At 50.6% G+C, this 23,177-nt stretch overlaps 1 protein-coding gene across 18 annotated transcripts in view; it reads right to left on the bottom strand.

The window, feature by feature from the left end:
- Gtf2ird1 (GTF2I repeat domain containing 1) overlaps window positions 1-23,177 on the bottom strand; it is a 97,413-nt gene that overhangs the window by 46,635 nt on the left and 27,601 nt on the right. For 16 of the 18 annotated variants that reach the window (XM_052753930.1, XM_052753942.1, XM_052753933.1 and 13 more), the window contains 6 exons: window positions 13,150-13,278; window positions 11,386-11,527; window positions 6,055-6,210; window positions 4,237-4,420; window positions 2,480-2,790; window positions 1,236-1,325 (listed from right to left, as the gene is read on the bottom strand). In XM_052753930.1, the coding sequence (XP_052609890.1) occupies window positions 1,236-1,325; window positions 2,480-2,790; window positions 4,237-4,420; window positions 6,055-6,210; window positions 11,386-11,527; window positions 13,150-13,272 (1,006 nt within the window). In that variant the 5' untranslated portion in view covers window positions 13,273-13,278. Of the gene's footprint in view, window positions 1-1,235; window positions 1,326-2,479; window positions 2,791-4,236; window positions 4,421-6,054; window positions 6,211-11,385; window positions 11,528-13,149; window positions 13,279-23,177 lie in introns of those variants that run through there. The other 2 variants (XM_052753939.1, XM_052753938.1) reach the window with 2 other exon arrangements.

Consider the following 23,177-nt stretch of genomic DNA (forward strand, 5'->3'; position numbering starts at 1 on the left):
GACCAGGCTGGCCTCGAACTCACAGAGATCTGCCTGGCTCTGCCTCCCGAGTGCTGGGATTAAAGCCGTGCGCCGCCACAACCCCCCCCCCCACCCCCCCCCCCGGCTTTTTTGTCTTTTCTTTAGAGACAGGGCCTTACTGCATAGCCCAGGTTAGTCTCAAAGGACAGCTTCCTGTCTCAGCTCTGGCAGGCCTGGTACTTTTTATGTAAAGACCTCAAACTCACAGAGATCCTCCTGCCTCTGCTTCCTGAGTGCTGAGTGAAAGGCACACACCTAACTAACTTTTTTGATATATCTTCTCTTCCCTCACTGACTGGAACATTCTGGGCTTTCTCATGGATAGAATGGGGGCAGAAATGATAGTCATTTCTGAAATGAGGTCATGAAAAAACCGGCTTCCTTCCTTCCTCTGTCTTTTACCTCTAAGTCTGAGAACACCAGCCGCCATTTTGTGAGCCTGCTCACCTGACCTGATGTAAAGCAGCCCAGCTGGTTTAGAACTTAAGTCTCTGGCCTATGCCTGCAAGGGTGACCTTACACATGGCTCTCCAGCTTTCAAGCCTTCGGATTAGACTGCAGCCTGGCTGACAGCATGCCGACAAGCTTGTGAGAGACCCTTCACCACAAACTACTTCCTTATCGGCTGTGATAATCAGGTTTGCCTGTCAACTTGACAGGATTCAGAATCACCATGCGAACTAGCCTCTGGGTATGTTTGTGAGGGAGTTTCTAGACTGAGTTCACAAAGGTGGGAAGACTCACGCTAACTGCGGGCAGTACCATCCCATCGCTGAGATCCCCGATTATATAGAAAGAAGAAACCAAACAACACCAGCATTCACCTCTTCCCGGCTCTGATTGTGTGACCAGCCACCTCATGCGCCAATCACCATGTTCTCCCCACCGTGACGGACTGTAACCCCTCGAACTGTGAGCTCCAACCAAGTCTTTCCCCCTCATTGCTTTTTGTTGGCTCTCTTACCACAGCAAAGAGAAAAGTAACTCCATGGCAATGAGAAAACTAATACACACACAGAAACTACGTAGTAACAAATGCTTGTTTTAAGCTGTAGCTTGGGGATATTTGTGACACCCATGGCTGGCACACCTAGGTTTGACTCTCAGCCCCTTGGGCAAAAACTGCCCCTGTCTTCTCTCATCCATATCTGATGGACCCATTGTCATCAAAGAAAACCACTCTGGCCAGGTCACTGCCAAGGGCGCCGGCCTACCTGACTTGTCATGGACAATGGAGAAGAGGATGCGCTTGGAAGCATGGACATTCTGGATGAGAGGCCCAGCAGGTCCTGCGGGCTTCTGTCCTGAACAAGGGGGAAAGAGAGGCATCCATTTTGGAGGGGTCCCACATACCTCAGAGAAACTAGAACGGAGCCTGGCGATCAGGAGGCTCCAGGCTAGATCCCTAACTACAAATCTCAGTTGCTCTAAACCAGACTTGGCTATCCAGAGGCAGGTACCACAAGAGCAGGATGCCAGGCTCCCCTTCCCTTTCTCATTCTTTTAATCGCATGTATTCATTTATCTATAAAGATCAAATGACAACTTGTGGAAGGCAGTTCTCACTTACTATGTGGGTCCCAGGAATTAAACTGAGGTCACTGGGCTTGATGACAAATGTCTTTGGCTAGGCAAGCACTCGATCAACTGAGCCATATCGTCCAACACCCAAGTCTGAAATGTCCACTTTAGGACCTTTTTTTTTTCCCCCCAGACAGGCTTTCTCTGTGTACTAGCTCTGGCTATCTGGGAACTCACCATGTAGACCAGGCTGGTCTCGAACTCACAGAGCTGTGCCTGCCTCTGCCTCCCAAGTGCTGGGATTAAAGGCGTGTACCAACACTGCCCGGCTGCTTTAGGAATCTTGATCCCAAGTATCTTAGATAAGGGATACTCCATAAGCATTCCACTTTACAAACGAAGAAACTGAGGTTCAGTGAGATTGAGACTTGCCCTGGCATACACAGCCAGGATAGAGCCCACATCTTCGTCACCCCCCGCTGCTCCTTCTCTTAGGCCCCTAAATCTTGAATCCAAGCAGGGTATGCAGTAGGTGCTCATTAAGTGCATATGGGCATTTTATTCCCTTTTTAATTACGTTCATCTCTTGTGGGTGTGCGCATGCGTGGAGGTCAGAGGACAACTTGTGGGACTCAATTTTCTCCTTCCGCTACATGAGTCTCAGATTGAACTCAGGTCATCAAGCTGGTTGGCAAGCACCTTTACCTGCTGGACCATCTCATCATCCCTGATTAGTTCATTTATGCTCTTCACAGCCTCCTGGGGGTGAAGATGCCTTTTGGTCCCATTCAAGGTCTGTTCAGAAGGTCAAGTGGAGGCCCCAGTTTAACTGGGTCTCAAAAGAATGCAAGTGGCAAGACCCACCCCTGCCCAGAACTGCCTCCTCCTTCGAGGCAACCACCCAGAGAGACATGCAGGTCCCCACTGCAGCATTTACCACAGCAGTCGGAGAAATCTTGGGCACTGGGGACCTGGGGCTCAGGCACAGGCCAGCCCAAGCCCAGGTCGCTGGGGGTCAACGGGCAGGTGGGCGCCTCCTGCTTGAGTTCCCGGATGGTGTGGTTGGGCATCGAAGTGCTGTACAGGAAGTTGGCCATGGAGGATGGGGTGGCGGTGGGGGGCAGGTCCTGGGGAGTGACCTTGGAGGCCTGGCCATGCAGACCGCAGTCTCGGGACCCCTTGGGTAGCAGGGAGATACCGTTCATCTCCACCAGCGCCTTTGAGTCCCGCCCACCATCATCAGGAGGCCTGGGTGAAGGAGAGGAGACAGTGACCGCTTTGAATACCTACTCTTGCCTGTCAATCTCTCCCTTCACAGCCCATGTAACACACTCTACAGAATATAACAGACCTGGGTTACTACAGGTATTCCAATGGTTTGGGATGGGAGCCAGGCCCTACATTATAGGTAGGGATGCAAGCCTGGCAGCGTGGGCATCATGCACCCGATACTAGGTGGCAACTACTGTCAGACCCAGGCCTGCACCAAGCTGCCTCAGATCTCCAAGCCACCAATCCCATCCTCCACTTGGCTTCTTCCCATCCCATAAGATTTAGCAGCTATATGCAACATGAAGACCCCAACTCTGCTGAGCCCATGGTATCCACCTTAGCCCAGGCTTGACCTCTCCTCTCGTGTGTCTTTTATGAATCTCATTCACAGCCCAAGCTCACATCCAGGCCAGGCGGCTCTCCCAGCTCAAGGTTTTTAAAATGAATTCATGTTTCTGAGACAGGGTCTCATGGAGCCAAGGTAGCCTCACTATGTAGTTGAAGATGGCCTTGAACTCTTGGCCCTCTGACCTCTACTTCCCCAAAGGGCTTAGATTATAGGCATACATCCCTACATGACAATCTCAACTCTACCCACCATCATCCTTTGTCCATGACCTCTGCAAAGCCTTTGGTGTGGCTCTTTCCTAAGCCAGAATTCTCCCGGACGCTGTGACACAGAATTCCCTTGGGAAACTCCCATAGTCATGCCCTGACTCAGATTACACTGTATGACTGGGTCTTAGCTTTGTTTCCTCCATGAGACCCAAAGCTTTCCTAATGAGTTCCCTCAGGGTGTCTCCAGCTTTCTGCCCTCTGGCTGGGTATGGGGTGTAACAGATTTGTCTGTCTTTTGGGTTGTTTTTTTTTTTTGGGGGGGGGGGGGGGACAATCTCGCTACATAGCCCAGGTTGCCTTGGAATCTGCCAGGGTGGGTCAAACTCAGATATCCACCTGCCTCTTCCTCACAAGTGCCAAGATTAAGCTGTGCACCTCCACATCCTGAAAGTTTTAACTGTCAACTTGACATTATCTACAACCACTTGGAAAGAGAGTCTCGAAGAGGGGTTTAGACTAGGCTGTGGACACGCCTGTGAGGAGACTGTCTTGATTACACTGAGGTGGGACAGCCCAGCCCACCGTGGGCGGCATTACTCTCTAGGCAAGGGATTCGGAACTGTCTAAGAGTAGAGAAAGCAAGCTGAGCTGGCCTGCATGCCTGAATTCATTGCTTTTGGCTCTTGACTGTGGATGTAATGTGATGAGCAGCTTCCAATTCCTGTTGACTTGATCTCCCTCCCTACAGTGATGGACTGTAACTTGGTGATTGTGAGCCAAATAAGCCCTTTCTCCCATAATGGGCTTTTGTTGGTATTTTTAACCCAGCAAAAGGAAATAAAATTAGGACAGGGGCTTACTTACCTCCTGAGCTTAAAACGTATTCGGTGGCTGTGCTCCAAAATGGCCATGAGCGCCTTGGGGTCATACTCTGATGGCCTCCGGAAGGCCAGGCCCTCGGGCAGTCCCTGTACAGCCAGTAGCCCCGGCTCCCTGAGCAGCCTCTCATAGGGCAAAGGTACCACGCTGGCCCTGCCCATAGCCTCACCTGTCAAAGAGTAAACAGTGAGGCTCAGTACTGACGGGGGCTTGGATAGACACACTGGAAGCCAGGCAATGTGTGGTGACTCCCCCCTGGGAGAGGGGCTCTGGGTCCCTCATTGCTGTAGACGCGGTACAGAATGAAGAACACCAGCCTGTAGACAGAACTCTACTGTGTATGTCTGAGGGCTGGATAGAGGAGGCAGGAAAGCCCTTATGCCAAGTTGGTAGGTTGAACTTGGCCGGTGATGGTACACGGAATTTTAACCTCAGGCTTATCTTCTGGGAAGAAAGCCTTGGTCTCTGGAATAACCAGGAGACAGGAGGGAGGGTCTACTGGAAGACCATGTCAGTGGGGGTGGGGAGGTGGTAAGAGGTGGCTATACAGGAAAGGTGCCTGGGAGTTTGGAGATGGTAGAGAAAGCCCTGTCCTGGGGTCTTGTTTTGCTCAGGGGTCCTACAGCGCAGAACGGGTCTGCTCTACTGGGTGAGATGGGGGCCTCCCCAGGCTGTGTGGGACCAGGATGGGGTGGGTAGGGAACAACTGGGTAGAGCTGGGCAGAAGTGAGCAGGGCTAGGCTGGGGGCTGGGTGGGGTAAGGGCAGGGCTGACCTGGGTAGGGCATTGCTGAGCAACTATACTGGGCGGGCTGGGCGAGATAGAACTGGGCTAAAGTGGGTAGGGCAAAGCTAAGCAGGGCTAGATAGAGAGTAGGCAAGCTGCCGATGAGACAGAATGAACATGAACGGGATTGGATTAGAATATAGCTGGGTGGAGCTAGGTTGATGTGGGCGGGGCTAAGGTAGGTGGGGATTGGATTAGAATATGGCTGGGTGGGGCGGGGTTGAGGTGGGCGGGGCTAAGGTAGGTAGGGCACAGCTGAGTAGGAGTGGGTTATGGGTAGGTAAGGCTAAGTAAGCAGTGTGGATTTGGACTGGTCTTGGTGGAGTGTGGCTGGGTGAGGCACAGCTCCACACAGCTGGGCAGAAGTGGGTGGGGTCTAGGCTGGAGGCGGATAGGGCAGTGCTGACGTGGTTGCTGGGCAGGGCTAGGCTGAGGTGGGCAAGGCTGCAGGGTTGAGCTTGGTAGGGCAGGGCCAGACAGGAGTAGGTTGAGTTGGGTGGGGCGGGGTGGGGCAGAGCTGGTGTGAGACAGGTGGGGCTAAATTGGATTTGGCAGGGAAGCCCTGGGCTGAAGTGGATGAATAGGGCTGAGCAGGACTGGGTAAGTTCCCCCCCCCCCCCCCCCCCCCCCCCCGCGCCCCGCTGGGGTGGGTGGAGCTAAATCAGCTAAGGCTGGGCCGAGACTGGCAGAGCAGGTGAGGCCAGGATTGAAGTATGGCTGGATGAGGTCGGGTCAAGGTGGATGTGGTTATACTGGGAAGGCATGGCTGGGCTGACTTGGATATGGTGGGATTGGATTAGGAGGAGAGGCTGGGTCAGACACCAGTGGGCGGAGCAAGGCAGGATGGAATGGAGTGGGATCTAGCTGGGTGGAGTGAGGCTGGGCTGAGGTGGGCGGGGCTGGGCTGAGGTGGGCGGGGCTGGTCTGGAAGGGACTGAACCTAGATAAGGCAGGTAGGTGTGGGTAGGCTGGTCTCCCACCCGCCCCTTTCCGGAATGGAATGAGGAAGGATCTTACTATAAAGAACATCAAACACTTCCTCTACCATCTTCTGCAGCAGGTATACATCCGAGCACTGCTCCAGCGAGGACCGCGGGATGCTCCGGCCACCACCCTCACAGCGTTGCACCTTTTTAGGGTGTCCTGCTTCTGGATCCTTCCATAGGGGTCCACCTGTGGGACAAGAGCACACGAGCCGTAGGTTGGTTGGTGTTAAGCCCCGGGAATCAGAGGAACAAGTGACTGACTGAATGAATGAATGCACACCCTGCTGAGAGCCTGAAAGGATTGTTCAGGGTTGTTCCTTCACTCTCTGAGCCTCAGTTCGCGATCGTTCAAAGAAGCCCAAGGAGTCTGGCTCAGAACTGGGACTCCATGAGCATCTGTTTCACAGACCACATTCTATATTCATACTAACCCGCTCTCTTTCAACCCACCTAAGCCCTACTTTTCCTGCTCGGCCCACATGGAAAACAATGGAGATACGGCGATGGTTAGTTTTAAATGTCAGTTTGCCACAATCTGAGAAGGACGCCTCCCGTGAATTATCTAGATTAGTGGTTCCCAACCTGTGCGCCATGATCCCTTGGGAAGGCATCAAACAACCCTTCCATAGGGATTGTCTGTTGTTGGTTGGTCTTTGGTCTTTTTTGGGGGGCCGTCATCCAGCTCGCAAATAAATACACATGGAGGCTTATTCTTAATGATGAATGCCCGGCCTTAGCTTGGCTTGTTTCTTTCCAGCTTTGTTTAACTTAACTCATCCCATTTACCTTTTGCCTCTGGGCTTTTCCTGTTCTCTTACTTCTGTAAATCTTACTCTTACTCTGTGGCTAGCTGGCTGTGCAGCTGGGTGGCTGGCCCCTGGGGTCCTCCTCCTTCTCTGGCTCCTAGCTCTCCAATCCCTCTTCCTGGATTTCTCCCTCTGTATATTCTTTCTGCCTGCCAGCCCCACCTATTCTTTCTCCTGCCTTGCTATTGGCCATTCAGTTCTTTATTAGACCATCAGGTGTTTTACACAGGCACAGTAACACAGCTTCACAGAGTTAAAACAAATGCAACATAAACAAAAGTAACACACCTTAAAATAATATTCTACTACAGTTGTCTAAGACCATTGGAAAACACAGATATTTACAGTAGAATTCATAGCAGTAGCAAAATGACAGTTATGAAGTAGCAACGAAAATTATTTTTATGGTGGGGGGGGTCACCACAACATGAGGAACTGTATTAAAGGGTCACAGGCTGAGAACCACTGAGCTAGATCGAATGGCCTATGGGCACAGACATCTAAGTGGGGAATCGTCTTGAATGCTAATTGACCCAGCCCATCGTGGGCAGCACTACTCTCTAGGCAATGGGGCTCTAAGGTATATGAAACAGGAAAAAGCTAGATGAGAACAAGCTCCCTGCTCTTGACTGTGAATGGGATGTGATTAGCTGCTTGAGTTCCTGCCTTGACTTCTCTGAAATAAGACGGCAACCTAGAATCATTTAGCAAAATAAACCCTTTCCCCCTCGGTTGTTTTTGGGTTTTTTTTGGGGGGGGGCTGTTAGGGAATCTTTATGAAATATTTTAGTTCTTTGGGATAGTGCTGTGAGATGTTCTGTATGTCAAATGTGTTGCTGATTAGTCAGTAAATAAAACACTGATTGGCCATTGGCTAGGCAGGAAGTGTAGGCGGGACAAGGAGGAGAATAAAGCTGGGAAGTGGAAGGCTGAGTCAGAGAGACACTGCCAGCCGCCATGATGACAAACAGCATGTGAAGATGCCGGTAAGCCACGAGTCATGTGGCAAGGTATAGATTAATGGAAATGGATTAATTTAAGCTGTAAGAACAGTTAGCAAGAAGCCTGCCACGGCCATACAGTTTGTAACCAATATAAGTCTCTGTGTTTACTTGGTCGGGTCTGAGTGGCTGTGGGACTGGCAGGTGAGAGAGATTTGTCCTGACTGTGGGCCAGGCAGGAAAACTCTAGCTACAGGATAGGGTCTCTCTATGTGGACCAGGGTGTCCTCGAACTCACAGAGATCCGCCTGCCTCTGTCTCCCAAGTACTGGGATTAAAGGCGTGCTTGAAGCTACAACAGAACAGAGGATGAGCAGGGTCTTGTGATCCCTTCCAGCTTGGAGCTGGCTCTCCTTGGCAACCATCCAGGCTTGAAATAAACTATCCTGATTCTGAGGGCTATAAATAGCCACTCTTTCTGGCTGTGGAAAATAAGGCACACTGTCCCCAGGAGGCTGGGAGGGGCTACAGGACCCCACTACACCCACTCCTCGAAGCCAGCTCCACCCAACCTTAGAGACAGAACAGGCTGGGAGAGCAGAGTAGGTGGAGTCTCGGGCTCCTGGGGAAACAGCTATATGCTCCAGCTATGTACCCCACGAATGATACATGCAGTGCTGGATCGATCTGGGGCGGCTAATCCTAGGGATAAGGCCCAGGAGACCATAAAAACTACTAACAAAACTATCAACAGCTGGTACCTGGGTGTCCACGGAGATCCCTGGCACCCCCCTCAACCCCAGGGATATGAGATAGGAGAAAGCGAGACAAGTTCTATCCTTGACTTTGAAGGGATTAGGGAGAAAGAGCAAGGGTCTGAGAAGAGGAGTCCTGGCCTTGAATCATGCTCCCTGGGATGGCTATTCTTGGTTGTTGTGGTGATTTGACTAAGGATGGCCCCCACAGACTCTTAGATTTGAATGCCTGGGGTCACTAGGGAGTGGTGTTATTTGAAAGGATTAGGAGGTGTGGCTTTGCTGGAGGGGGTGTGTCACTGGGGAGGAGCTTTGAGGTTTCAAAAGCCTATCTATGCCAAGCCTAGGATCTGCTGCCTGTGGACCTGGATGTAGAACTCTCAGCTACCTCTCCAGCACCATGTCTGCCTGCATGCCGCCATGCTTCCCATCGTGATGAGAATGGACTAAACCTCTGAACTGTCAGCCAGCCCCAGTTACGTAGTTTGCTGATAAGAATTGCTGTGGTCACGGTGTATGTGTGTCACTTCATAGACTAAGACAGTTGTGAAACTGACTAAACCTGGAATTAACGACAATCCCAAAGACTGGGCACACCTGTGAGGGATTTTTTTTTTTCTTAATTAAATTATTTGAAGTGGGAAGGCCCATCACTTCTAATCCGGATCTTTGGGGTGGGAAGATAAACCTTTAACCCAGATCTCTTGAGGTAGGAAGATCCACCTTTAATCTGGGCCACACCTTCAGCTGGCAGCCTAAATAAAGGTCACAGAAGAAGGAGGCTGGCACACTCTTTGCCTGCTTGCCCTCATTCTTGCTGGCAAGTCCACTCCCTCACTGGCATTAGAACCTCCTTCTTCAGGACCCTAGTGTATCCTGAAGACCAGCTGAGACATCCAGTCTCGTGGAGTTGACAATTACTGAATTTTTGTTGTTCTTGTTTGTTTTGTTTTTCAAGACAGGGTTTTCTCTATGTAGCCTTGGCTGTCCTGGAACTCGCTCTGTAGACCAGGCTGGCCTAGAACTCACAGAGATCCACCTGCCTCTGCCTCCCCAAGTTCTGGGATTAAAGGCGTGCGCCACCACTACTGCCCAGTGGATACTTCACAACTATTGGATTCTTGGACTTTCTGTTGATAGGCAGCCATTGTTGGACTAGCTGGACCACAGCCTGTAAGCTACTCTAATAAACCATATGTATGTGTGTGTGTAAGAAAAATTCCCCTCCTGTAAGTTCTGTTTCTCTAGAGAACCCTGACTACTACACACACCTTCCATCCTGGGCTACGGCAGTAGGGGGAATTTGCCCACCGTGCCTCAGTTTCCCATCTGTACACCATGGGTAACATTTTCATGACCCTCTGGGAAAGGTAATGAGGTTTCGGGCCAATGGCCCCGCATGAAGTGTTGTTTGAGTCTGGTGTCGCTGGGGATGGAACCGAGGGCCTGAGGAACGCTAAGTAAAGCACTCTGCAGCCAAGCGACCCTCCTGGGGGACTGTAAGTCGGCACTCTACCTTGGAGGCCCACCCGACCAAGGGCTGTCCATCACTCACAGCCCACGCAAACTGAGCACTTCTTACCCCAAAACAAACAACAAAAACAGTTGTCGCCCCACAAGGGCCTCAGAGGTCAGAATAAGTGACCTTGCATCATCAAGTGTCATACGCTCGCCGGGCGGTGGTGGCGGCGCACGCCTTTAATCCCAGCACTTGGGAGGCAGAGCCAGGCGGATCTCTGTGAGTTCGAGGCCAGCCTGGGCTACCAAGTGAGTTCCAGGAGAGGCGCAAAGCTACACAGAGAAACCCTGTCTCGAAAAACAAAAACTAACGAAACAAAAAACGTGTCCTACACTCACACGAGCTAAATATCTTAGCTGGACAACGGCTGGTCCCTAACCTCAAATAGACTCAGTCAAGAGGTAGAACTGGGAGCTGGAGAGATGGCTCAAAGGTTAAGAACACTGGTTGTTCTTCCAGAGGTCCTGAGTTCAGTTCCCAGCAACTACATGGTGGCTCACAGCCATCCGTAATGAGATCTGGTTCCCTCTTCTGACCCGCAGGCATACATGCAGGCAGAGCACTGTATACATAATAAATAAATCTTTAAAAAAAAAAAAAAAAGTGGCTCCTTTGGCAGAATGCTCACTTAACATGCACCAAACCCTGAGTTCCACACCAGCACCCTAGACACCAGAAGGGGTGGTGAGTGCCTTCCCCTCCTGGGCAGGTGAAGGCCAGAGAACCAGGAATTCAAGGCCAGCCTGGGCTACAGGAGAACCTGTCTTAACACAGCAGGGAGTCAGCAAGAGGGCCCAGCAGGTCAAGAAGCTTTCGCCCATGCCTGAAGACCTGAGTTCAAATCCTAGGACCCACATGGTGGAAAAGAAAACTGACTCTAGCAAGTCTTCTGATGTCTATATTCATGCCATAGCATGTGCATGCCCACACACTTGCACACAATATAAATAGAATAAACAGGAAAAATAAAAATAAAAATAAAAAAAAATAGGTAGAACACTAGCTGAGGGTATGGCTCAGTAACAGTGCTCTTGCTTAATAGGCATGAGGGTCCAGGTTCAATGCCCAGCACCATTAACAAATAGAGTAGAATCAGGTGACCGCTCTGGGCCTCAGTGTTCCCCTCTAAAAATGGGCATATGGACATGACTAGTGGTAGGCTTCAGTGATAGGTGTTGCTAGGTAGTTCTAACAGGCTCCATTTGGAACAAACTTGTGTCCAGTTCATCCCTCCAACAGGCTCTGCGGACTGGACAAAGCAGGGGACACAGAGAGATGGGCCAGGACCCTTGTCCTTTAGACACAGCAGGGCCCTGGGCATGGAGGACGTGGGGTACTCACGGCAGAACCTGAGGAAGTCTGACTGTAGCTCCTTCCGGGTGTTCAGAAACATCCGTCCCTTCTCGGTGCCCATCACGAAGACGCTCTCATTGTGCACCGCCACACAGGCCACCTCCGTGTTCAGCTTGGAGAGCGCCGAGCACTGTGGGGGAGGGGCAAGGTGTGTGAGCTAAAATCAAGACCAGCCTGGAACCCAGCACGGCTGTATGTTGTGCCTGTAATCCAGCACCCGGGAGGACAATGAAGAGTTTGAGGCTAGCCCTAACCACAGAGACGGGACTATCAGTGAGAGATGAGCCCTCCAGCCCACTTTAACAGCCTTCTCTAAACAGTGAAAACCGGGCACCATGCAGCCTGGAGAACATGGCAGTAGAATTTCAATAGAATCGTCATAGGAAAAAGATCTCTCTAAGCAGGCCTGGCAGGATGGCTCAGTGGGTAAACTGCTTGTCTTCTAAGCACAAAGACCTGAGTTCGATTCCCAGCACTCGTGTGAAAAGGGCTGGGAGTGAGGCTGGGGGCGGGAAGACTCTGGACGTCAACCTCTGGCCTCCACACACAGCACAACCAAGTAGAGTCACTGGTCTTCTGAGCATAGAGAGCCTCCTTTCTAGATTGCTCCGGTTGCTGTCTGCTCCAGGTGCAAGCACATCTCACACACAGCCAAGTATGGTGGCACACACTTGTAATTCCGGCACTGGGGAAATTGAGACAGGAGAATCCATGAGACAGGAGAATCAATTCTGGCCAGCCAATCTAGTTTACTTGATGAGTTCAGGCCAGTGTGAGATCTGGTCTCAAAACTAAAACAATATGGTCTACGGCTACCCCCCCTGAATGTGCCTGGCCTCATCTAATCTCAGAAGCGAAGCATGGCTGAAGGGGAGACTGCATACCCACCATCCGACAGGTGGATGAGGTTCCAGACACAGTGGTGGCCGGTGTAGAGAAAGAGCTAGCACCCAGCTAGTTTCTGAGGGTGTCTCCCACCTCGGGCATTAAATATGACCTTGAGCAGCCTATAGGAAGAACTACCTAGAAATGAGGTCCCCTATGCTCAGGAAACCAGTGCCTCACTGTGTGACCTCAAGCAAGATGCTGCCTTCTCTGAGTTTCCACTTTATCATCAGAAAATGCCAACGGATGCTCTACACTTTGTTTTCGCAGGTTTTGTGTGTGTGTGTGTATGTGGTGCTGGGATTCGAACCCAGAGCCCTCCTCCATGTGTTTAAGCTCAGTCTTGTCCTTTCAGGGTTTCACTCTGTAGCCCAGGATGGTCTCAAAATCAAGATCTTCCTATTGCAACCTCCCGGCTGTGGGATTCCAGGGACATGTATGCCCAAACATACTTCAGTACAATCATACATACGTATGTATCTTGGTGTCTACACACAAGTTTGCATGTGTGTGGAGGCCAGAGGACAAACTTAGCTGCTGTTCCTCAGACACCATTCATAATTGCTTTTCTATTTATTTGTTTGTTTGTTTGCTTATTTGTGTTTAAGAAGGGGTCATTTACTGACTTGGAACTCTGCCTAGCAGGCCTCCTTAACACTGGGATTACAAGTGTGTGCCCCCAGGCCTGGCTTTTTTATCTGGATTCTGGGGGGATTGAACTCAGGACCTTATGGTTGCAAGGCAAGCGCTTTACCACTTGAGCTCTCTCCCCACTCCCCAGAGATACAGAGATTTTGATGGGCATACCCTCTCGGAGGTCTCCCACCTTTGATCTCGGGCCCTCTTCCCACCTGACCAGAGACTCACCATGGAATCTAAGGCGGACACCAGGCTGTTGATGAGCTCGTCTTTGCGTGTGAAGGTGGAGTTCCAGCGCTCAGACCCGCAGCCGTTGGTGGGGATGTCACAGTGCTTCCCCAGCAAGGCCATGGTCACCTAGAGAAAACAGTGAGGACACAGAGGGTAGTAGACACAAGGTAGGCACACCTGGCTCCCAGGGTCACCTGGACTTCGCAAGTGGGAAAGACTGCCAGCTGGACTTCCTTAAAGGACCTCAAAGGTATGACAGGAGACAGCAGCTACTGCAGAAACCTGCAGAGATCTAAGTGAATAATGTACAACTATTTTCTCCCATTTGAAACATTTTCTGAGAATTTAAACATTCCCTCCTAAAGGGAGGCTCTTGAAACTCAAGGACAAAGCAACATACATAACTCAGGAAGTTCAGGAAACTCATAAGGATCAGGAAGCTCGGGAAACTTATAAGGCTCAGGAGGCTCAGGAAGCTCGGGAAACTTATAAGGCTCAGAAAGCTCAGGAAACTCATAAGGCTCAGGAAGCTCGGGAAACTTATAAGGCTCAGGAAGCTCAGGAAACTCATAAGGGCTCAAGAAGCCCAGGAAATTCATAAAGCTCAGGAAACTTACAAGACCCAGGAAACTCAGAAGCTCACGAAGCTTAGGAAGCTGAGAATGTTGTAAGATTCACAAGGCCCCCCTCAAAGTTTATAAATGCAGAGAGCAACAGTGTGTGAGGGGCTGGAGCAGAGATACAGGATACTCTTCTGTAGAGCTGTCTGTAGCTCATGAAGAGTTCCAGAGAGGCAACTCTTTGTGAGTGGCATCAACCAGGTTGAGGTGGGCTCTTTGGTGATGCAACTGACTTGAGTCACCCCCATAACAGCAAGTAGCCCCTCACCCACTGTGGTGGTTTGAATGAGAATGGCTCCTATCAGCTCATACATCTGAGTACTTTAGCCAGCCTCCCCCCTCTTGGAGAACTGTTTGAGAAGGATTAGGAGGTGTGGTCTTTGGAGTAGGTGTGGCCTTACTGCAGGAAGTGTGTCGCTGGGGGTGGGCTTTGATGTTTCAAAAGTTCTCCCTCCGCCTGCTGCCTGTGGATCAGGATATAAAGCTCTCAGCTACCGTTCCAGGGCCATGCCTGTCTGCTTCCTGCCATGACGACTGTGAGCTAACTAAAGCCTCTAAAACGGTAAGCAAGCCCTCTCTCAAATGCTTTTTTTCCTACAAGTTGTCTTGGCCATGTGTCTCCTCATAGCAATAACGAAGACATCTTCTAAGTAACCAAAACTCACTCACTCACTCATTCACCAAGCTAGCCTTGGATGGAATGCTTTCTTCAGTCTGTGGTCAGTGCCCTCCGGGGGCAGACATTTGGTGGCATCTCTCCATGAAAAGACACACAACAGCAACAAAGCTGAGAGTTCAATTCATAACCCAAGCGAGCCCATTACCATGATACTAGTCTACCAGATAGGTTCTAACTACCAGCGTTTTCCATGGATGTAACTCTAGTCACATCCCTCGCCTGCTCGCACACCCTCCTTGGTGGCTTCCGATGGCCCACACATGTTGGTTGACAAGGCCTTCCTTACTTTGCAGCTTGGGCTGCTTGAACTCTTAATCTTCCTTTCTTCTACCTATTAAGTACTGACTGGAATTACTGGCCTGCGTCCACATCCCTCTAACCAACCCTGTTGGAAAAGCACCTGACTGCCTCATCCATGGCGAGGCTGGGCATTGCCCTCTCTACACTCTGTACACACCTCTGGGCTTGGTCACACGTTCCCAGATCAAGGCCACTGCCTTGAAGCCGGAGTCTATTTCCTGGATTTGGGACATGGACTTGGAGCAGGTCCGGACAGCCACAACAGGGCACAGGCCACTTCCTCAAACTAGGGATTCCCCAGAAAAGGACTTTGTCCCAGCTTACTGGGGCTCCACACGGCTCCTCCTTTAAAAGCCTCTTTGGCTTGCTCAACCCTAAATCCAAAGACAAGGCTGCTGATTGCTGGTGGCTGGCTTCATCCTGTTCTTCCAGAGCTGTTCCTAGCTGTGTGCGTGGGGTGGGGTGGGGTCCCTACATGCTGCCTCTGAGAGCACCAGCCCCTCACTAGACCAAACAAAAGGAGGTAAGGGGCAGGAGCAGGGGCAGGACACTCTCTGGCTGGGTGTGTCATCCATGGATAGATCTACAGATTCCACACCCTGTTTGCCACCTGTCAACAGAGCTTCTAGACGCTCACTGGGTGGGGTGGGGAAAAGCCAGGTGGCAGGGCCTCCAGGCCCACAGCCTAAAAGGGCACCAAGCCCAGGATGTCTGCGGCCACGACAACCGACTCCCAGACTGTAAACTCCGCAAGGGTCAATCTGTGTCTGTCCTCCATGGCTGACCCTCGGGGTCCAATTCACTGTCCGATGCGTTCAACGGACCAGGCACAGAATCCCAGACACACACACACACCCCCAACCTGGCTGCAGTGGGATGGCATGGGAACCTCACAACAGCAGCAGGTGTCATAGGTGGGTATGAAGACGCCACACCAATAGCCAACACCAGACCATTAAAACAGAATAGAGAACAGAACCCAGCTCTGGGCCCAGTACTGGCTCAGCTCCGCTCTTGGGCTACAGGAAAACACTGGTCTGAGGGCCAGTGAAATGGTTCAGAGAGTAAAGGTCCTTGCTAAGGCCCTGAGTGGATCCCCTGGGACCCACATAGTAGAAGGACAAAACTGACTCTTGCAAGTTGTCCTCTGACCTCCACAGGCATGTGGTGGCGTGTGCACACAGAGACATACATGTACACATACCAAAATAAATAAGAATGCAGGGGGAAAAAACATAAAACAAATGGTTTGAGCAGGGCCTACTGGCCCACCCCGTTATCTCAGCTACTCAGAAGACCAAAGCAGGAGCATCTCAAGTTCAAGGACAGCCTCGGCTACAGAGTGAGTTCAAGCCACCCTGGGAAACTTAGTGAAAGTCTGTCTCCACTAACAACAACAAAAAAATGATTATAAGAGGGCTGTGTATATAGCTCAGCAGTAGAGCACCTGCCTAGAATCCCCCAGTGAGAGGGGCTGGAGTGTGGTTCAGTGGTAGAGCACCTGCCTAGAACCCCCCAGTGAGGGGCTGGGGATGTGGCTCAGTGGTAGAGCCCCTGCCTAGAATCCCCCAGGGAGGGGCTGAAGTGTGGCTCAGTGGAAGAGCACCTGCCTAGAATCCCCCAGTGAGGGGCTGGGGTGTGACTCAGTGGAAGAGCACCTGCCTAGAATCCCCCAGTGAGGGGCTGGGAGGCATACTTCCACATTAGAGTGTCTGCCTAGCAAGTTCAAGACCTTGAATTCCATCCCCAGAACCACAAAGATAAGTTAATAATAAATAAACCAAGCGAGGCGGTGCACACCTGTAATTCCAGGCATACAGAAAACAGAGGCAGGATGACCGGGAATTCAAAGACATCACTGGCTACATGGTGAGTTTGAACCAGCCTGGTTATAGGAGACCCTATCTCAAAACAAGTAGCAAAGAAAATAAAAAACAGCCAGGTATAATGGTACACGCCATTAATCCCAGCACTCGGGAGGCAGAGGCAGGCGTAGGCGGATCTCTGTGAGTTCAATTCCAGCCTGGTCTACAAAGAGAGTTCCAGGACAGCCAGAGCTGTTACACAGAGAGGAGAGAAAAAAAGTAGAAGAAACAGAAAAAGAGAGAGAGAGAGACATGGAGTGTACATCAGAACAGTCACTCAAGGATATGGAAGACAGGCCATGGACAGGATACATTGAAAGAGAGGCTGCTGGTAGCTCTTTGTCTTGGCCATTCTGTGGCCCTAGGTCACCCTGGTGCGGGTATAGGAAGGGTCTACTGTATAACTGTACTATCAAATCCCTAGCCAGGACGTCTGCCTGCCTGGGAGCCTGAGGCTTCCTGCACAGACAGCCCTTCAGACATGCTGCCAGCGACTCCTTTGAGCCCTTGGGCCATTCCCAGAAAAACTCTGGGTCGTCAGCCGCTCAGCTGCCCAGACCCAAATCAAATCAGGGCCAGGCAGGCAGCAGCAGTTGGCACTCTTGACCTCCAGCTCGCTCCAGACTGCCCTGACTCCTTCTGGCCAAGGTCCCAATCTACTTAGGAGAGAACCGGGGACTCGGAGCCAGAGGAATAAGGAGATGGAAGGGAGCTGAGGTGTGGACTATCCTAAATCCTGGTCCCAGCGAGCTGGACTTACAGGATCCTCCGTCTCCAAGAGAGTCCAAGTGAGGCACTTAGGAAGGTGCCTGTGCTCTGTAGGAGCCAAGAGAAGCCCCAGGCCCAGGGATGCTAGGAGCATGTAAGTGTAATATTCGTTACTACAAGCAGGGCCCTGAAAGGGAAAAGGAGGGCTGGCAGGATGGCTCAGTGGGTAAAGGCACATGCCACCAAGCCTGCCGAGTTTGATCTCCTGGATTTGCATGATGGAAGGAGACAACCAACTCCTCCAAGTTGTCCTCTGACCTCCATATGCATGAGCCTCGGATGTGCATGCGCGTGAGCACGCGAACCGAACACTAAGTAAAAATTGATTTTTCATCAATACACCAAGCAGGTAGAGTAAAACATTGATTTTTACTTAGTGTTACGTTAAGGGAAGGAAAACAGGGAACACCAAGTCTGATGAGCAGTTAAGGCCCCAGGGGAGGGGAGGGGAGGGGAGGGGACCAGTAGAAGAGAGGCCCCAACCCAAAGCAATGACAGCAGGACACCAGAAGAGCTCTGGAAGCCCAGTGAGGTGGCTTATGCCTGTAATCCTAGCACTCAGGAGATGCAACACCCTCTTCTGGCCTCCGCAGGCACCTCCACACGTGGGACATTGGCACAGATACAGACATAGGCAGGATTTTTTTTTTTTTTTAAATTACAAGAAAAAGTTAGAAACCGCTCCAGAAAACCGTAACTAGTCAACATGCAGAGACAGCAGCAGATCCTGGGCTACCCAGCCCCAACAGATACAGTGGCAACACAACTCCTGTGCCTAAGGCTCAGGAAACATGGCGGAAGAGGGGGCGGAAAGATTCTAAGAGCCAGAGGACCATGAAGTCTTCCCGGGATCACATCTCCTAGAATTGACAGGGAAGCCACACCCATGATACCTGAACAATCTGTTGCCTAAACAAGACCCAAACAATGACCACACCAACAGACATGCAATATTGAAAGAGGAAAATCTCACCATCCCCCACCCTAGACAAAGACCTACAGGTAATTAATGAATGTTGAGGGAGGGGAGGACTCGTCTTTCCCAAGGATGAGCCCTCAAGTTGATCATCCAACACCAAGTGGTCAGCCCCGAAATCATATACACACAAACACCATGAAATGGACTTAGGAGGTTGGGCGCACGTATTTATACGTTTATATGTGTCTGTAACAATAACAATCAAAGGAAAAAGTTGCCGTGGATTTTATTTATGGGTTTATATATGTACGTAACAATAACAATTTTTTAAAAAAGTGGCTATGCATTTGAGAGGGAGTGAGGGGGGCACTGGAGGGAGAGGACCTGAGAGGGGCTGGAGGGAGGAAAGGGAAGGGGGAAAATTATATAAATAAATTTTAATTAAATTTAAAAAAATAAATAAACGTTGCAACTTGGAAGCGATTTGTGGTAGTACAAACCTGCACCTGTAACCACAGCACTCAGGAAGCTAAGACAGGAAGATTACCAGGAGTTCAGGGTCATCCTTGAGTCGGTGTCGAAATTTAAAAAAAAAAAAAAAAAAAAAAAAGGTGGAGCTGTGGCTCAGTTGGTAGAGCGCTTTCCTAACATGCATGGAGCTCTGGGTTCGATCCTAAGCTTACATAAAGTGGGCATGAAGGAGCATGCCTGTAATCCCAGAACCTGAGAGGTGAAGACAGCAAGATCAGAAGTTCATGGTCACCCTTGGCCACATCGCAACTTGCAGGGCTGGGGGGATGACTCAGTGAGTAAGAACGCCCACTTTGTAAGCATGGGTCACTGGGGACTGGACTGGGTGGGTGTATCTTGTTTCTTTTCTTTCCCTCTCTCTCTCCTCCCTGCAATTCCCACCCCCTCCCCTGCTTCCTGGATGCAAATCCCCAGAGTTCAAATCCCCAGCACCTACGTAAAAAGCTGAGCATGGCTGCACATGCCTGTGACGCCAGCCTTAGAAAATTGAGACAGATTCCAAGCGCTCGCTGGTCCGCATGCCTAGACAAAATGGCTAGCTTCCGGTCCGGTGAGAGACCCTGTCTCAAGATTAATGAAGACACTTGATGCCCTGCTTGACTTCTGCATGTGTGTGCCTGGGCTGGTGCATCACACACACACACACACACACACACACCAAATAAACATAAAAACAGTAAAATTAAAATATAAAGTACGCCGGGTGGCAGTGGCACACGCCTTCAATCCCAGCACTCGGGAGGCAGAGCCAGGCGGATCTCTGTGAGTTCAAGGCCAGCCTGGTCTACAGAGCGAGACCCAGGACAGGCACCAAAAAACTGCACAGAGAAACCCTGTCTCAAAAAAAAAAACAAACAAAAAATTATATAAAGTACATGCCTGGGCTGGTGCAACACACACACACACACACACACACACACACACACACACACACACAAATAAATACAGTAAAATGAAAATACAAAGTACATCCCAACTAGAAAAGAACAGAAGGATATGCACAGAGATCAGGGGTGGAGCCACAGAACAGAGGGCACCCAACGGGCCCAAAGCAGAGACAGTTGATGGCAGAGAAGTACAGTCTTGGCAGACGGCCCCGGGGCTCACCCTGCTCTGTCTGCACTGGCCGGCACAGCACATAAGAACTAGCCAGCAGAAGGGAGGGAGGGAGAGAGAGGAAATCTCAGCCTCCGGCTCTTTCCCAAGTGCTGGATTAGCTAAACCCAGGTACCTGTCGCATGGTCACTAATAACTTTTGCAAACCAAGCCTAGTGACACTCAACGCCTTTAATCCCAGCACTCAGGAGGCAGAAGCAGACAGATCCTTGTGAGTCTGCGGCCAGCCTGGTCTACACAGTGAGTTCCAGGACACGTAGGGCTACACAGTGAGACCTTTCCTCAGGGGGGGAAAAAAAGGAGGGAAGTAGCTTTGAGGAATAGAATGACATGGTTTTATGACTTAGAGGTGATGTGTCTCCCTAGAAGCTTGACTGTTGGACGCTTGGTCCCTAGCTGGTGATGCTATTGAAAAATGATTGGGTCATGAGGGCAGTACATGGATGACTCATTAGGAGTCACTGTTGACCGGGCTAGTAGGAGGTGGGGCTTAGCTGGAGGAAATGGGTCACTGGGGACTGGACTTGATGGGTGTATCTTGTTTCTTTTCTTTTCCTCTCTCTCTCTCCTCCCTGCAACTCCCACCCCCTTCCCTGCTTCCTGGATGCCATAAGGTAAGCAGCCTCCTCCTCCCTCATCCCCACCTCATGCTCCCAGGAGCACAAAGCTCTGCCTCACCTCAGGTCTAAGTCAAAGGAGCCAGCTGACCATGGACTGAAACCTTAGAAACTGTCTGTCAAAATAAATCTGTCCACAACTTAAATAATTTCTCAAGAGCTTTGTCACAGTATCGAACAACTGGTTAACACATGGTCCCAAGCCAAGGCACGCCACCACCACCACCAAAGGTTGGCGAGGGCAAGGAGTGAGTCTCCCTGACCCACCAGAGGGAGCCGGCCCTGCCAATGCAATGAGTTTGAACTTTTGGCCTCCTCAAGGGTGGTGACACAGATTCTGTTGTCTGGAGGTACCATGTTTATAGGTTGAACCTCCCTAATCTGAAAACCCGAAATCCAAAGTGCTCTATTTTCCAAAGTGCTGACAGGATGCCACAAGAGGAAAATTCCACCCCTGACCTGTTGTAACATTACGGAGACATGGGAAAAGAATCATACAAAATTACCTTCAAGATGGCCATGATGTCTTAGCATTCAGAAGGCAGAGTCTTGAGGATCACCCTAAGCATGAAGCCAGCTTGGTCTACAGTGTGAGTTCTAGACCATCCATGGCTATATAACAAGACACTGTCTCTCAACAAACAAAAAATTGCTAGGCATGGCTGGGCCTGCCTGATATCCAGCATTTAGGAGGTAGAAACAGGGAAATCAGGAGTTCAAGGGCAGCCTTAGGTACACAGCAAGTTCAGTGCTAGCCAAGGCTATGTAACATTTCTGTCTCAAAAATACCAACCAAGCAACCGATCAATCTAGCTGGGTAGAGTGGAATACTACTGTAACCATAGCACTTAGGAAGATCAAGAGTTCAAAACCAGCTCAATGGGCAAATTGCAGGCTGTGCAAACATAAGATCTGAGTTTTGATCCCCAGCATCCACATAAAAGCCCGGTAAGGCAGCATACACCTGTAACCCAGTTCTGGCAGACAGAGACTGGCAGATCCCAGGAGGCTCACTGCCAGCCAAATGAAGAAAAAACAAACAAACAACAACAACAAAAACCCAGCAAGCTCCAGGTTCAGTGAGAGACCCTGTCTCAAAACTCAAAAAAGGGGGAGAAACAGCTGGAGAAGACATCATAACATCAACCTCTGGACTCTACACATCTACACACACACACACACACACACACACACTTCAAAACCAGTCATAGCATGTTCAAGGCCAGTAGAGACTACATAAGACCCTGTCTGAGAAGTAACACCGAAAAGAAGGAAATTAAATAAATAAATAAAAATAAGAATACAAAATCTAATTACGGGCTCGTGAGGTAGCTCAGCAGGTAAAAGCCACCGACACCATTTCTGCCAACCCGAGTTCAATCCTTGGGACCCCCATGATGGAAATCGAAAGTCACCTCCTGCAAGCTGTCTGTCCATGGCACATGCTTACCCCTCCCCCACCCACCCTGAAATAAGTAAAAATGTAATAAAGGGAAAAAAACCTGTTTTTAAATCGTGGGGCTGGAGAGGTAGCTCAGTGATTTAAGAGCAGGTACTGGTCTTTCAAAGGACCCAAGTTCAGTTCCCAAGACCCACACTGGGTGGCTCACAACCACCTTTAATTCTAAGCTTCCGGTTTACCGAGGCACCTGCACGCATGTGCACATCACACCCACACATGCATATACACATAATTAAAAAATAATAAAAATGAAATTCAAAATCAAATCGAATTACCTTCAGGCTGTGTGCATAAGGTAGAGAGGTACAAAACAGGAACCAATTTCTTGTTCAGACCCAACTCCCATCCCCAAGGTATTTCATGATTAGACACGAATATCTCCAAAATCCAAGGAAATTCCAAATCTGAGATGCCTGTGGTCCCAAGGGTTTGCCTTGGCCTTCCTGCTGCAGCCTCAGGACCATCCTAGAGGTTCAGGCACTGTTCCATCCCTCTCACCAGAACCACACCACACGCTCAGGCCCCAGGACAGACACATGGGTCCCCCAGCAGCTCAGAGCTCCACCAATCGAAGATCTGGGTCTGTGACTAAATTCCTTATCTCTTCCCCATTGGAAACCCCACAAGAGCTCCTGGAGAGATCTAGATGTTTCTGGACCCTGAGAAAAGTTCTCTGACTCAGTGTCACTGTCCCGGGGACCGGCTGAGCAGGCGGTGGGAGCCAGTGCGGGGAAGAGAGCTCCCAGGCGAGCACGCAAAAGGCAAAGTCAAGCACACACGCCACCCAAACACAGCCTCCGCACCAGCCGCCACCATATGCTTGTGTTTCTCCAAAAAGAAGCCTGAGAGAACAAGCAAAAGGCAGCGTCTACCATCCCCGGCTGGGGGAAGAGTGTTGTCTTCTCCCAGCAACGCACCAGTCTCCATTTCCTGTCCGATGGGCTGCCCAGAGGCGAGGGAATTGCCCAGGGCCCTGCCTTTCAGATCCCTGTCTGTGCTCCTCCACCCATAGCTGGGAGAATGTTGCGGTCCACAGCCTGTCCACAGCCGGCCTCCGTTCCTGTCTGCTCAGGTCTGACTCCAGGCTGCATTGCCTGAGGTATCTTACAATCAGCAATTCGGGGGTTGGGGTGGGGGTGGGGGAGCAG

This window comes from Peromyscus californicus, unplaced genomic scaffold (genome assembly GCF_007827085.1).
Source record: "Peromyscus californicus insignis strain IS unplaced genomic scaffold, ASM782708v3 Scaffold_2__1_contigs__length_46816999, whole genome shotgun sequence".
In the NCBI taxonomy this organism is placed as follows: domain Eukaryota; kingdom Metazoa; phylum Chordata; class Mammalia; order Rodentia; family Cricetidae; genus Peromyscus; species Peromyscus californicus.